The following is a 14,301-nucleotide window of genomic DNA, read 5'->3' as shown; positions in this document are numbered from 1 at the left end:
TGCATCAGCCATAAGCGATTTTCATTTCATTTCATGTCAGATAACAACGCCAGAAATAGCTGAAGCTGAAGAGATGGAGTAACCCAGGGAAATAATACTTAGCAAGTTGTTGGAGGTGTGGGCTGACAAATTCCCCAGGTCCTAAAGGACTTCATCTCAGGATCTTAAAATAAGTGGCTTGTGATACAGTTGACGCATTGCTTTTAATTTTCCAAAACTCCCTCTATTCAGAGAATGTGCAATTGGGAAAATAGCAAATGTAACTCTTTATTCAAAAAGGGAGGGAGTCAGAAAGCAGGAAAGTACAGGCCAATTAACTTAACATCTGTCATCGGGAAATGTTAGAAGCTATTATTAAGGATGTCATGGTAGGGCACTTTGAGAAATTCAAGGCAATCAGACAGAGTCAACATGGTTTTATAAAAGGGAAATCCTGGTTACCCAACTTACTGGAGTTCTTTGAAGGAGTCATCTATGCCGTTGATAAATAGGAACTGGCAGATGTACTGTACTTAGATTTCCAGAAGACGTTTAATAAGGTTATTGAGAAAAAAAAGCTCCTGGTGTAGGGGATAACATTGTCATGGATAGAAGATGGTTCACTAGCAAGAAGCAGAGTAGTCAGAAATTGGCCTCTTTCTAGTTGACAAGATGTAATGAGTGGTGTGCCACAGGGATCAGCGCTGAAGCCTCAACTTTTTACAATGCTTATAAATGGCTTGCATGCTAAACCAAAGGTATGACTGCTAAATTTGCTGATGGCATAAACATAAGTAGGAAAGTAAATTCTGAACAGTATATTAAGGAGGCTACAAAGAGTCATGGGTTGAGTTAGTAAAATCTGGCAAATGTATAATGTGGGCAAATGTGAAATTATCCATTGTGGCAGGAAGAAATAAAAAAAGCATACTTTCTAAATGGTGAGAGATTGCAAGCACGGAGGTGCAGAGGGATGTAGGGGTCCTAGTCCATGAATCACAAAAGGGTAGTATGCAGGTACAGCGGTAATCAGGAAAACTAATAGAATTATATAGTTTATAACTGTGGTGGTATGTATTAGGGGTAATACGGTACACCATGAATGCCAAGGAGCTATTGGAGGACAGATGCTGGATCCCGATTGGATCCGCCGCCTACTGGGCTCCACCCAGATAGGCGGGGTATAAGAACCTGGGTTTAATCCCCGCAGCTGCATTCTGTGACTGAGCTGCTGGGGAACGAGTCTGAACAAGTCTGCTCAATAAAGCCTCGATTGAAGTTCTTTACGTCTTGCCTCGTGTGTGATCGATGGTACTACAATAACAAGAGGAATTGAATACAAAAAGTAGGGAGCTGATGCTCCGGTTGTCCAGGACACTGGTGAGACCATATCTGGATTACCGTGTACAGTGCTGGTCTCCTCATTTAAGGAAAGATGTAAATGAAATTTAAGACAGGGTGAGGAGAAATCTTTTCAGAGCGCAGTGAATGGATTTCTCTTCCTCAAAAAGCAGTGGAAATACAGTCCTTGAATATTTTTAAAGCGAAGGTAGATAGATTCTTGGTGAACAAGGGAGTGAAAGGTTATCAGGGATAGATGGGAGGTTGCAATCAGATTAGTCAGAATCTTATTGAATGGTGGAGTATGCTTGAGGGGCTGAGTGGCCGACTCCTACTCCTTATTAATATTCAAGGTCCCCTCCAAGTCACACTCCATCCTGACTTGGAACCATACGTGTTGCCTTTCCTTCATGGTCATTGTGTCAAAATCCTGAAACTCCCGTCTGAACAACACCGCGGGTATTCCCACAACACGGACTGCAGGGGTTCAAAAAAAAAAAAAGGGGGGGGCACCTCACCACTACCTTCTCAAGCGCAATGTCAGCCTAGCCAGTGACTCCCACATCCCATGAAAAATGCAATAAAAAGCTTACTGACCTGATTCTATACACTCTGAACTCGGTGAAAAGAAAAGTCTATTTCATTGGAGTAAATGTACATTTATAACAGCCCAAGTCTTAATTTAAAAAAATCTCTGGCACACAAAACTAACTACAAATGTGGAGACTCATCCTTTCAGATTTTAATTGTCACTGAAGTTAAAATAAATGTAATTAAAAAAAAAAAATTATTCATATTTTCACAAAATATCAACAACAAAATACAGAAAGAAAAGAACAAACCCCTTGCCCCCATATTCATAAATAATAAATTAACAGCCTTCATCAACACAAAGGCAAAAATACACACCCAATCAAGAAAAATTAACCAACCCCCCCCGAGTCCCCCCCCCCAGCCCCGGTTGCTGCCGCTGCTGACCATCTTCTAACATTCTGCCAGGAAGTCTAGGAACGGTTGCCACCGCCTGAAGAACCCTTTTACCAATCCTCTTAAGGCGAATTTCACCCTCTCCAATTTAATAAACCCAGCAATATCGCTGATCCAGGATTCCACACTTGGGGGCCTCGCATCCTTCCACTAAAGAAGAATCCTTCGCCGGGCTACCAGGGACGCAGAGGCCAGAATACCGGCCTCTTTCGCCTCCTGCACTCCCGGCTCCTCTGCCACCCCAAATATTGCGAGCCCTCAGCCCAGCTTGACCTGGAACCTGCCACCCTCAACACCGTCCTCGCTACACCCTTCCAAAAGTCCTCCAGTGCTGGGCAAGCCCAGAACATGTGGGTGTGATTTGCTGGGCTCCCTGAGCACCTAACACACCTGTCCTCGCACCCAAAGAACCGGCTTATCCTTGCCCCGGTCATGTGAGCACCTTATATTGTATGAGGCTGAGCCTCGCGCAAGAGGAGAAAGAGTTCACCCTCCCCAGTGCATCCGCCCACATCCCCTCGTCAATCTCCTCACCCAACTCCTCCTCCCACTTACGCTTTAGCTCCTCCACCGAGGCCTCCTCCTGCATCACCTGATACATTGCCGAGTACTTTCCCTCTCCAACCCACACCCCCGACAGCACCCTGTCCTGGACCCCGCGTGGCGGCAGCCGTGGGAACTGCACCACCTGCCACCGAACAAATGCCCTTACTTGCATATATCTGAAGGCTGAAGGTGTTCCCCGGGGGAGCCCAAACTTCTCCTCCAGCTCACCGAGGCTCGCAAACTTCCCGTCCACAAACAGGTCCCCCATCATTCTAATACCTACCCTGTGCCAGCTCAGAAACCCTCCGTCCATCCTCCCCGGGACAAACCGGTGGTTCCCCCGAATCGGGGACCACACCGAGGCCCCCACCTCTCCCCTGTGACGTCTCCATTGCCCCCAAATTTTGAAGGTAGCCACCACCACCGGGCTCGTGGTATACCTCATTGGAGGAAGAGGCAGCGGCGCCGTCACCAGCGCCTCCAGGCTCGTGCCCACACAGGACGCCATCTCCTGCCTCTTCCATGCCGCCTCATCCCCCTCCATCACCCACTTACGCACCATTGCCACATTGGCGGCCCAATAATACCCACAGAGGTTCGGCAGCGCCAACCCCCCCCCCCATCCCTGCACCGCTCCAGGAACACCCTTCTCACCCTCTGGGTCTTCTGCGCCCATACAAACCCCATAATGCTCCTGTTAACCTGCCTGAAGACCCTAGGGATCAGGATGGGGAGGCACTGGAACAGGAACAAAACCCTCGGGAGCACCGTCATTTTAACTGACTGCACTTTACCCGCCAGGGAGAGTGGCAGCACGACCCACCTCTTAAACTCCTCCTCCATCTGCTCCACCAATAAATGTAATTTTTAACAAAACATTCTGTACATAATTTGACATTGATTAACTTGCTGGTTCAGACACACTATATTGTTCACAGGCCCCATATTTCCTGTAGAGGGTGCTTCACCTTCTGGACAAAAAGCCAACAGCAACTTCCTCAGCAAAAGCTCAAAGTCTCCAGGCAAGTGTCATAAATAGCTGGTGTCATTGGTTTGCCACTGACCACAAAATCCTGCTCATTAATTACAGTTAAGTGGCTGGGCTAGTTTTCAAAGTCACAAACAAATCTCTTCACTCCAAAAGCAAGTCTCAGCTTGTTCCAATTCTTTGCTGCTACAGAATACTTTGCTCAATTATGCATGTAAAGAAAAAATTCAATTCACGGATGGCTTCAGCAAGTTTACCATCTGGTTTGGCATGGAGCTACCAAGATCAGGAAGTCATTTCCACAGTTAAGGTAACTATTTTGACGTGGTCTACATGAACATTTCTCCGAGTCCCAGCCAGGACAACAGTGGTGGTGCACAACTGTCCTCAATATGCCTGGACGATGAAGAAGAAAAACAGCCAAGATTCATTCTTACTCCCATCCATTTAAAGGAAAGTAGCAATTTGGGAACGTGCTGCAAATGCAAAGAATCATGAATTCCCTACAGTGCAGAAAGAAGCCATTCAGCTCATCGAGTCTGCACCAACCCTCTGTGGGATCCCACCCCCACCCTATATGGGTGGCATTGCAGCACAGTGGTTAGCACTGTTTCTTCAAAGCTCCAGGCTCCTAGGTTCGATTCCCGGCTTGGGTCACTACTGCCTGTGCGAACGTTCTCCCTGTGTCTGCGTTGGTTTCCTCCGGGTGCTCGAGTTTCCTCCCACAAGTCCCGAAAGACATGCTGTTAGGTGAATTGGACATTCTGAATTCTCCCTCTTGTGTACCCGAACAGGTGCCGGAGCATGGCGACTGGGGGATTTTCCCATTAACTTCATTGCTTGTGACATGATTAAAAATTATTATTTCCCTAACCCACCTAGCCTACACATCTTTGGACATTAGGGGGCAATTTAGCATGGCCATTCCACCACTTTGGACTGTGGGCAGAAACCGGAGCACCCAGAGGAAAGCCACGCAGACACAGGGAGAACATGTAAACTTTACACAGACATTCACCCAAGGTTGGAATCGAACCCAGCTCCCTGGCATTGTAACCACTGTACCACCAATTAAGACTTGCACTGCTAAAAACTACTGCAACAGTATTGACCTTATTTTTCACCGCGTTCAGTAGTTATAAAATCATGGCAATGCAACTTCGTCCACCATCATGATCTAAGATTACTTTAGATTAGAAATGGGAAAATGTCCAAGAAATTTTCATGGGACAGCACAAGAAAGAAAAGAATTAGAGTGTATGTAGGGGCTGAGGGGAAAGAATTTAGATACAAGTACTAGCCAATACCTGTGACAATTCGGCAGTTTGATTTGTTAAAATGACATTGACCAGCTACCAGATAACATTCTTCTTTTTTATCCAACTGCATGTAGATTTTCTTTTGAATAGGCCCCTGTACCGAAGGCACTGATCCATCTAGAGTTACTCAGGTAGCTGCTGTTACCTCATCCAAATGGATCTTATTCTCCACAGCCTCAATAGCTCATTCTCCTCTCACTCAATATCACACACTTGACTTTCCTACATTACAACAGTGACTACATTTCAAAAGTACTTCATTTGCCAGAAAGCTCCTTGGGACATTGAGGTCAAGAAAGGTGCTACATAAACGCAAGTATTTACTTATTTCCATTAGATATATCATCTTCGATATTGGAGATGGAGCAAGAACCAGAACCTAGGCTGATATTTCCTCTTCCAAGCTAAGATGGGGGAGCAATTTTACTGTAATTGTTACCGTAGTAACTGTATGATTGCAGCAAGACATCTCTGCTCCTGTACTTGAATTATCTCGCTATGAAGCCCTTCTTTATTGCCTGCTGCATCTGCGTGCTTACCTTCAGCGACTGGTGTACGAGGGCAACCAGGGCTCATTGCATATTCCCCTCTCCTAATTTATGATCATTCAGATAATAACCTGAATGATAATAACAGCTCCATTGCTGTGTGATACCCGTAGTCAGCATTAAAACTCAAACAGTCTTATGTTTATATCCCACCTCCTACCATACTTTATGAGTATGTTAGTTCAATCAACTATATCTGCATGATCACAGAAAGATACAGTTTATAAATTTAGTGTAGCCAATTATTTTTATTTTCCAATTAAGGGGCAATTTAGTGTGGCCAATCCACCTAATTAGCACATCTTTGGGTTGTGGAGGTGAAACCCACGCAGACATGGGGAGAATGTGCAAACTCCACACAGACAGTGACCCAGGGCCGGGATTCGAACCTGGGTCCACAGCGCCACAGTCCCAGTGCTAACCACTGCACCACATGCCGCCCTAGAAAGGTACAAGTATTGATATTAATCTTCCTACTCTGATCATCCAGTCGGGCTGGGACATCAACTATGATTAGCCTCAAAACCCTCCTGTGCAATGTTGGTGGACGGGAGGAGAGGACGTAATGGGATGAAATCAGCCCAAGCTTCCATTGATAGTTAGTTACCTTAAATTTGATTGAAGGTAAAACTGAACTGACTGAGATACGTTTTGCTGTTTTTACACAGCCAATTACACCCATATAAAAATAAAATGCTGTTAAGGCCTTTTGAACATCATTTCCACAGAACCAGTAGGAGAGAAAGGAGGAAACTGGAATAAGACAAACTTGATGCTTCAGATAAATTTACAGGAAGAAATGGTAAACAGAACCATGGTATGCCACCGATTGGTGAAGTCAGGCTCACCAATTGATGTAATGAACACAAAGTTAAAGTATTGCCAAGGATAAATTCCATTGTTGCAACTCTCAGCTACCTGTATTGAGGCAGAATATTTGGTTACCAAATACCTTATAGAAGCCGCTACATAGAATTTACAGGGCAGAAGGAGGCCATTCGGCCCATCAAGTCTGCACGGCCCTTGGAAAGAGCACCACACTTCCAACCAATCCCCATAACCCAGAAACCCCACCTACCTTTTTGGACACTGAGGGCAATTTAGCATAGCCAAACCACCTAACCTGCACATCTTTGGACTGTGGGAGGAAACAGGAGCGCCCAGAGGAAACCCACGCATACACAGGGAGAATGTGCAGACTCCGCACAGACAGTGACCCAAGCCGGGAATCGAACCTGGACCCTGGAGCTATGAAGCAATTGTGATAACCACTGTGCTACCCTGCTGCCTTTTTTCTTTCTGAAATAACCCACAATGTAGCAGTACCTATGGTAAAACCTAGAGTAGGTTGTAAAGACAGATCTTTGGAAAAAGTTTCAATCCAAATAAAATCCATTCATTCTAGCCAAGTTACATATTAAAAACTCAATACAGGCAGCAAGTGGCGTAGTGGATAGAACTGGGACTGCAACGCTGAGGACCCGGATTTGATTCCCGGCCCTGGGTCACTGTCTGTGTGGAGTTTGCACATTCTCCCCATGTCTGCGTGGGTTTCACCCCCACAACCCAAAGATGTGCAGGTTAGGTGGATTGGCCATGCTAAATTGCCCCTTAATTGGAAAACAAAAATAATTGGGTATTCTAAATTTATTTTTTTTTAAATTTTTAAATACTCAACAGAGTTGGTTCTAAAATATATATACATTTACTTTTGGCTTTCAGTCATATTCTTATTAGAATGTTTTAGATTATATGGCTGACCCGAAGAGTAGACCCTTTTTGATGTTACTCCCCCAATTGAGATAGGCAGTTGTTCCACCCCAATGAGTGTGGTGGGTATTGGCATTCCATATTAACAATTCTGAAGCTGAATTTGAAACCATAACAGGAAGATTACCTGTTGGTGGCTACCCTTAGTTAAAAGCTGTACATAACACAAAGTAACAAGGTTCCTCCGTCCCTGCCTCAGCCCATCTGTTGCTGAAATCAACAGTGGGATGCCAGAGCTCCAGAAGAACCAGGGGACAGAAGTGAGTGCAGTGACCATTACTAAGGAAAAGGTTCTGGGGAAACAGAAAGGTCTTAAGGTGGATAAATCACCTGGACCGGATGGACTACACCCCAGGGTTCTAAAAGAGATAGCTCAGGAGACTGTGGAGGCATTGGTGATGATCTTTCAGGAATCACTGGAGGCAGGAAGGGTCCCAGAGGACTGGAAAATGGCCAATGTAGCCTCCCCTGTTTAAGAAGGGAGGGAGGCAGAAGACTCGAAATTATAGGCCGGTTAGCCTGACTTCGGTCATTGGTAAGATTTTAGAGTCCGTTATTAAAGATGAGTTTGCGGAGTACTTGGAAGTGCATAAAATCGGACTGAGTCAGCACGGCTTCGTCAAGGGGAGGTCATGTCTGACAAATCTGTTAGAGTTCTTTGAGGAAGTAACAAGGAACTTAGGCAAAGGAGAACCAGTGGACGTGATTTATTTAGATTTCCAGAAGGCCTTTGACAAGGTGCCGCATAAGAAATTGTTAAATAAGTTAAGAGCCCATGGTGTTAAAGGTAAGATCCTGGCATGGTAGAGGATTGGCTACTGGCAGAAGGCAGAGAGTAGGGATAATGAGGTCTTTTTCAGGATGGCAGTCGGTGGCTAGTGGTGTACCTCAGGGGTCGGTGCTGGGACCACAAATTTTCACAATATACATTAATGATCTGGAGGAAGGAACTGAAGGCATGTTGCTAAGTTTGCAGATGATACAGAGATCTGTAGAGGGGCAGGTAGTATTGAGGAAGCAGGCAGGCAGCAGAAGGACTTGGACAGGCTAGGAGAGTGGACAAAGAAATGGCAGATGGAATACAATGTGGAAAAGTGTGAGATTATGCACTTTGGAAGGAGAAATGGAGGCGTAGACTATTTTCTAAATGGGAAGATGCTTAGGAAATCAGAAGCACAAAGGGATTGGGGAATCATTGTTCACGATTCTCTTAAGGTTCAGCCGGCAGTTAGGAAGGCAAATGCAATGTTCGCATTCATGTTGAGGGAGCTAGAATACAAGACCAGGGATGTACTTCTGAGACTGTCTCAGGCTCTGGTCAGGCCCCATTTAGAGTATTGTGAGCAGTTTTGGGCCCCATATCTAAGGAAGGATGTGCTGGCCTTGGAAAGGGTCCAGAGGAGGTTCACAGGAATGATCCCTGGAATGAAGAGTTTGTCGTATGAGGAACAGTTGGGACTCTGGGTCTGTACTCGTTGGAGTTTAGAAGGATGAGGGGGGATCTTATTGAAACTTACAGGATACTGCGTTGTCTAGATAGAGTGGACATGGAGAGGATGTTTCCACTTGTCAGAAAAACTAGAACCAGAGGACACAATCTCAGACTAAAGGGGCGATCCTTTAAAACTGAGATGAGAAGGAATTTCTCAGCCAGAGGGTGGTGAATCTCTGGAACTCTTTGCCGCAGAAGGCTGTGGAGGCCAAATCACTGAGTGTCTTTAAGACAGAGATAGATAGTTTTTTGATCAATAAGGGGATCAGGGGTTATGGGGAGAAGGCAGGAGAATGGGGATGATAAAAATATCAGCCATGATTGAATGGCGGAGCAGACTCGATGGGCCGAGTGGCCGAATTCTGCTCCTATGTCTTATGGTTCTCCCCTGACATGATTAATCCAATAGACTCCTGACAGGCCTCCAACATGTTCCACCCAATTGAGGCCATCCATCCAAAACTTTACTGCCCAGTTCCTTAGTCACACCAAGTCCTGTTCATTCTTCACCTCGGTACTCACTGACCACTGGCACCAGGACAAGCAACATGCCAATTTAAGAAACATTCTCACCCCTGTTTTCAAGTCCCAGCATGGACTCACCCCTCAAAGGTATTTGTGCTCCTTTAATTCAGGGCCCTTGAGAATTACTGATTTTCATTGATCCATCATTGGTGGCCATGCCTTAAGCTGTCAAAGTTCTCGAATTCCCTCCCTAAAGCCCTCTGCCTTGGAGAATCTTGAAAACCTACCTCTTCCAACAAGTTTGTGGCCAGCTGCCCAAATACCTTCTTACATGGCTTGATAACTAATTTTCCTTTATGGTGCTACTGTAAGTACCTTAGGGTGTTCCATTACATTAAAAGCACTAAGTTGTTGTGGTGGTGTAAATCAAGAGTTTCCTTTTTAAAAACTCAAGGAAATGCAGTCAATAATGTTTTCCCTTTTATAGGATAAGTAGCTCCAAGGATGCTAAAGGACACAAACTTGAGGTGGTACAGCAGATAGTGAATGGATGAATTATATTTCTAGACTCTTTTTGGTGCCACAAGTGGATCCGTTTCTAGTTTCCCCTATTAACCTTTTTGCAAACTTGTTTTAATTACCAGAAGGGCCAATGCACCAGAGTCCATCACTACCTCAACTGGTGACTTCCTGGAACAAGTTGCAGAGAGAGAGAGAGAGAGGAAGACCAGAAGCACAAGCTGCTAGTTTATTGTAAATCCGTCCTCCTCGCTGCCTTGATTGTCCAGGAACAGCATCAACACTAACATCCGACCTGCCGCATTGGATGCAAGGTTGAATTGCAATACGTTAGGTAAACCTTCCTCAGCTACAAATGGACATGGTACAACTTTCCGCCCAGGAGAATAGGCCAAACCCAGATAATCTCCGAATATTAATTGCAAACATTTCGAAAGGAAGTGAGAGCGCAAAGCACTTTGTAAACACTGTGATAAACAGGGGTAGGCGTACCCCTTAATCTGCAAAACCATATGTCCTTCTAACTTTAAGCAGCCGATTGAAAATGACCATTACAGTAGATCAAACATTTTTCTTACATTGTAAACTGCATATATTAACCTTCCTAGACATGATTTTTGGAAATGGTAAACAACATGTTTGGAGATTCAATGAAAGAGGCGATTGTCACTTCCAGCCATACACTCACCAGCACAGTTTGGAGAATGTGTCTGCTCTTCTCTCGGACATCAGCGAAGGGGCAGCTTCGTGACAGTCTCAGCAGAAGCAGTAGGAGTTTGTGGAGTTGAACTGGTGGCTGCACTTGGTCACCATCCTGGCCACAGTGCTGGTCAAGGCAGCTCTGCACCGTGCGAGCTGTGCTGTCCATCGCGGCCGCCCGGCTGCCCTCCTCCCGGCTGCAGATCAGCTCGCTCCATTTGTCAATGTCACAGCCCTGAGCTGGTTCCAAAGCTGCAGCTTGAGCGCAGCCTGAATCCCCTCCATCTCCATCCAGAGACATCACTGAAAGGAGCTGTCAAAGATGCTGCAGACAGCCGGGTTCCAGAACTTGAGGGAGAGAAGTCGCTCTTCACAGTCTTTATCTCATCTGCGGAACTCTGGAGGAAACAAGAAAATGTTTTTAAAGTCACATCTCACTTTAAAAACTTTTTCCCCTGCAATAATTTGACAAACACAGTTATTCCAACAAACATACTATAGACTTGGCTAATAGTCCCACTTTTGCAATACATTACAATCAAAATATTAATTTTAAAAAGCATTACGTCCGGGAGAATGATTTCCCGCAGCTGACGCAACTGTTTGACGTGAAATAAACTGGAATATGATGGCATTGCGCATGCCTCACCGGGCGCGGTGGGCTCTGGGGATTGTAGTTCAGACCGGTCTCTCGCAGTTGTGCAGTGCGGCTTGGAAAACTACAACACCCGGCAAGCACAGCGCGATCACTCCTGAAAGGCACGCCCACGGCCCATTGTTGACCGATGATACAAATGAAGCTGGGCTGACTGGAGACAAGTCTCAGCTCCTCAGTGAAGACAGGGAGTTTCATACAGAATATAGACACATCTATGTCCTGACCTGTAATAAAAGAAACACAGACATGAAACGCAAGATTGAGGTCAAAGATGCTGTTCTAAGAACAGGCTTATTAGCCATGCAGGAACCCACAGAACCCATGACCAGTAACACAGTTGTAATGTAGCAAACGAAGCAGCAAACCAAATACAGACAGCAAACTCCCACAAACATCAATGTGATAATGACCAGATCGTGTTTTTTGTGATGTTGTTTGAGGGACAAATATTTGGGGAGGACACAGTGTCGTGTTAGGTACACTGCTATAACACTGGATGCAGCTTGGATCAAAAAGATACTCCAGACCTTGAAGTTAGTTCAATCACGTTTATTGAACTAATAGCACAGTGTGGTAGTCTGTGTAGAACTATTACGGTACCTAGTAATGCTGGAACACCATTGATAGATAATGTATGTTTCCCATTGGTCAAGCTGTATGGTAGCTCCGCCCTGCAAGGCGTGGTATAAGAGCCCGTGCCGCCCCAGCAGCTTTCATTCTTTATCTGAGCTGCTGGGGGAAACATCTAGCTTATTAAAGCCTTCAGTTGGACTACAACCTAGCTTTAGTAGTCATTGATCGTGCATCACACAGTTAGCAAAGTTCTCTGTGAGTTCGACTCTGCTAACTTAAGTGTGGTTACCCTATCTGACTGAACCAGACTAGCTCTTAGCCATGTGGTGGAGGTGTGAGATTGTAACAACACCCTTGACTGACTCTCTAGATGTTCAGCAGTGGAAAGAGGCGGAGTATGAGTGCCTCGTGTCTTTTATAGTCAGACCCCACCCCTGAGTGCCCTGCCTGCTTATTGGTCATGTCCTGTTCTCTGTCCATTAGCTGCTTGTCTGTGCCTGCCTGTATATCATTATGTGTGTGTCTGCATATCGTGACATCTCCCCTTTTTTAATGTTTGGATGACATATGTGAACGTATTTACAAGAATAGGTCAATATTAACATATATACATGCAGTGGATGTGAACATATGTACATGGAAAACAGCTGTCTAATGCGAGAACACAGAACAAAGCAAACAGAACAAATGTTCATAAGTCCAGTCTCTGTGGCTTGCGTCTGATCCTGGTCGACCGCCGGAGAGGTGGTGGTGGGGACGACAGCGCCTTGATGGGCAGGATTGAAGCCTGACTGGTGGCCTTGTGAGTCGAGGTATCAGGAGGTGGCAAAACAACAGAAGGAAACGGAGAAGAATGTGGTTGTGGCAGACAACTTTGCGCAGTGCCCGTCTGTTTCGTCGCACAACAGAACCATCAGCCAGACGCACAACATACGAGCGGAGGGCAGCCTGTTGAACAACGACAGCTGGAGCTGACCAGCCTCCATCAGGGATCTTGACCCGAACAGTGTCTGACGGGTATAACATGGGCAAATCGGTGGCATGAGCATCATAGCTCTGTTTTTGCAGGTCTCGGAGTTGCTGCACCTTCTGCAGCACCGGGAGGTGATCCAGGTTGGGCAAGTGTGTGGCTGGAAGTGTCATTCGCAGGTCCCTGTTCATCAGGAGTTGAGCCGGTGACATGCCAATGGACAGTGGGGTCACCCTGTATGCAAGCAGCGCAAGATGAATGTCAGACGCAGAATCCACGGCCTTGCAGATGAGCTGCTTCACTATGTGCACTCCTTTCTCAGCTTTTCCGTTTGACTGCGGATAGTGTGGTTGGAAGTGACGTGTTTGAACTGATATGACTGGGCAAACAGAGACTATTCATGGCTGCTGAAGCACGGGCCATTGTCACTCATGACAGTGAGTGGGATACCATGCCTGGGGAACGTCACCTTACAGGTCTTGATGACGGTCCGAGATGTGAGGTCTGAGAGCTTCACGACTTCAGGGTAATTGGAAAAATAATCAATGATTAACACGTAATCACGACCATTTGCATGAAAGAGGTCGATGCCAACCTTGGATCAAGGAGAGGTTTCGATTTCATGCTGCTGAAGTGTCTCCTTACTCTGCGCTGGCTGGAAGCGTTGACAGGTCGCACAGTTAAGGACTATGTTCACGATGTCCTGGCTGATCCCGGGCCAGTAGACAACCTGCCTGGCTCTGCGTCTGCACTTTTCCACACCCAGGTGGCCCTCATGGATTTGACGGTGCACCAAGCTCTGGAGACTGTGTGGAGTTACAATCCGGTCCATTTTGAGGAGGATACCATCAACCACCGTTAGGTCGTCCTTTACATTGAAAAATTGAGGGCACTGCTCTTTTTGCCAGCCATTGGCTAGGTGTTGCACAACATGCTGTAAGAGGGGGTCTTTGGCTGTCTCCTCACGGATACGAATCACCTTCTCATCAGATGCCGGGAGGGTGCTAGCACACAGCTGCACCTTTGACTCAACCTGTGACTCAATTTGCCGGATGATGTTTAGTGGTTCACGAGGCACGGTGATGGAGCGGGACAGTGTATTGGCAATGATGAGCTCCTTGTCAGGCATGTAGACTAGGTCAAAGCGCATGAGATGGCCGCTGTCTTCAATGCTGAGGCACTGCATCCGGGAGCTGGCCTGCGCATTCTCTGCCTCGTGGGAGGCAAGTTTCTCATTTTCAGCCGATTTGTATTGGGAATACCGATTCTTTGCGTGCTCATGCACTGTACTTTTTCAATCGCGACTGGCAGGGTCATATGCTTGAGTTTTCAGAGCTGCTCTCTCAGAGGATCAGAGTGAACTCCAAACACGATTTGGTCTCTGATCATGGAGTCAGCAATATCACCAAAGTTGCAGGACAGAGCTAGCAGGCGGAGGAGGTTAGTT

At 46.1% G+C, this 14,301-nt stretch overlaps 1 protein-coding gene across 3 annotated transcripts in view; it reads right to left on the bottom strand.

Moving 5' to 3' along the window:
- The window catches only part of LOC140411613 (sestrin-1-like), a 157,522-nt gene that overhangs the window by 129,421 nt on the left and 13,800 nt on the right, over positions 1 to 14,301 (bottom strand). For 2 of the 3 annotated variants that reach the window (XM_072500674.1, XM_072500683.1), the window contains exon 3: positions 10,643 to 11,051. In XM_072500674.1, the coding sequence (XP_072356775.1) occupies positions 10,643 to 10,954 (312 nt within the window). In that variant the 5' untranslated portion in view covers positions 10,955 to 11,051. Of the gene's footprint in view, positions 1 to 10,642; positions 11,052 to 11,219; positions 11,304 to 14,301 lie in introns of those variants that run through there. The other variant, XM_072500680.1, reaches the window with a different exon arrangement.

The sequence above is a fragment of the Scyliorhinus torazame genome, chromosome 1 (genome assembly GCF_047496885.1).
Source record: "Scyliorhinus torazame isolate Kashiwa2021f chromosome 1, sScyTor2.1, whole genome shotgun sequence".
Taxonomy (NCBI): Eukaryota; Metazoa; Chordata; class Chondrichthyes; order Carcharhiniformes; family Scyliorhinidae; genus Scyliorhinus; species Scyliorhinus torazame.
This window is presented reverse-complemented; position numbering and strand designations above follow the sequence as displayed.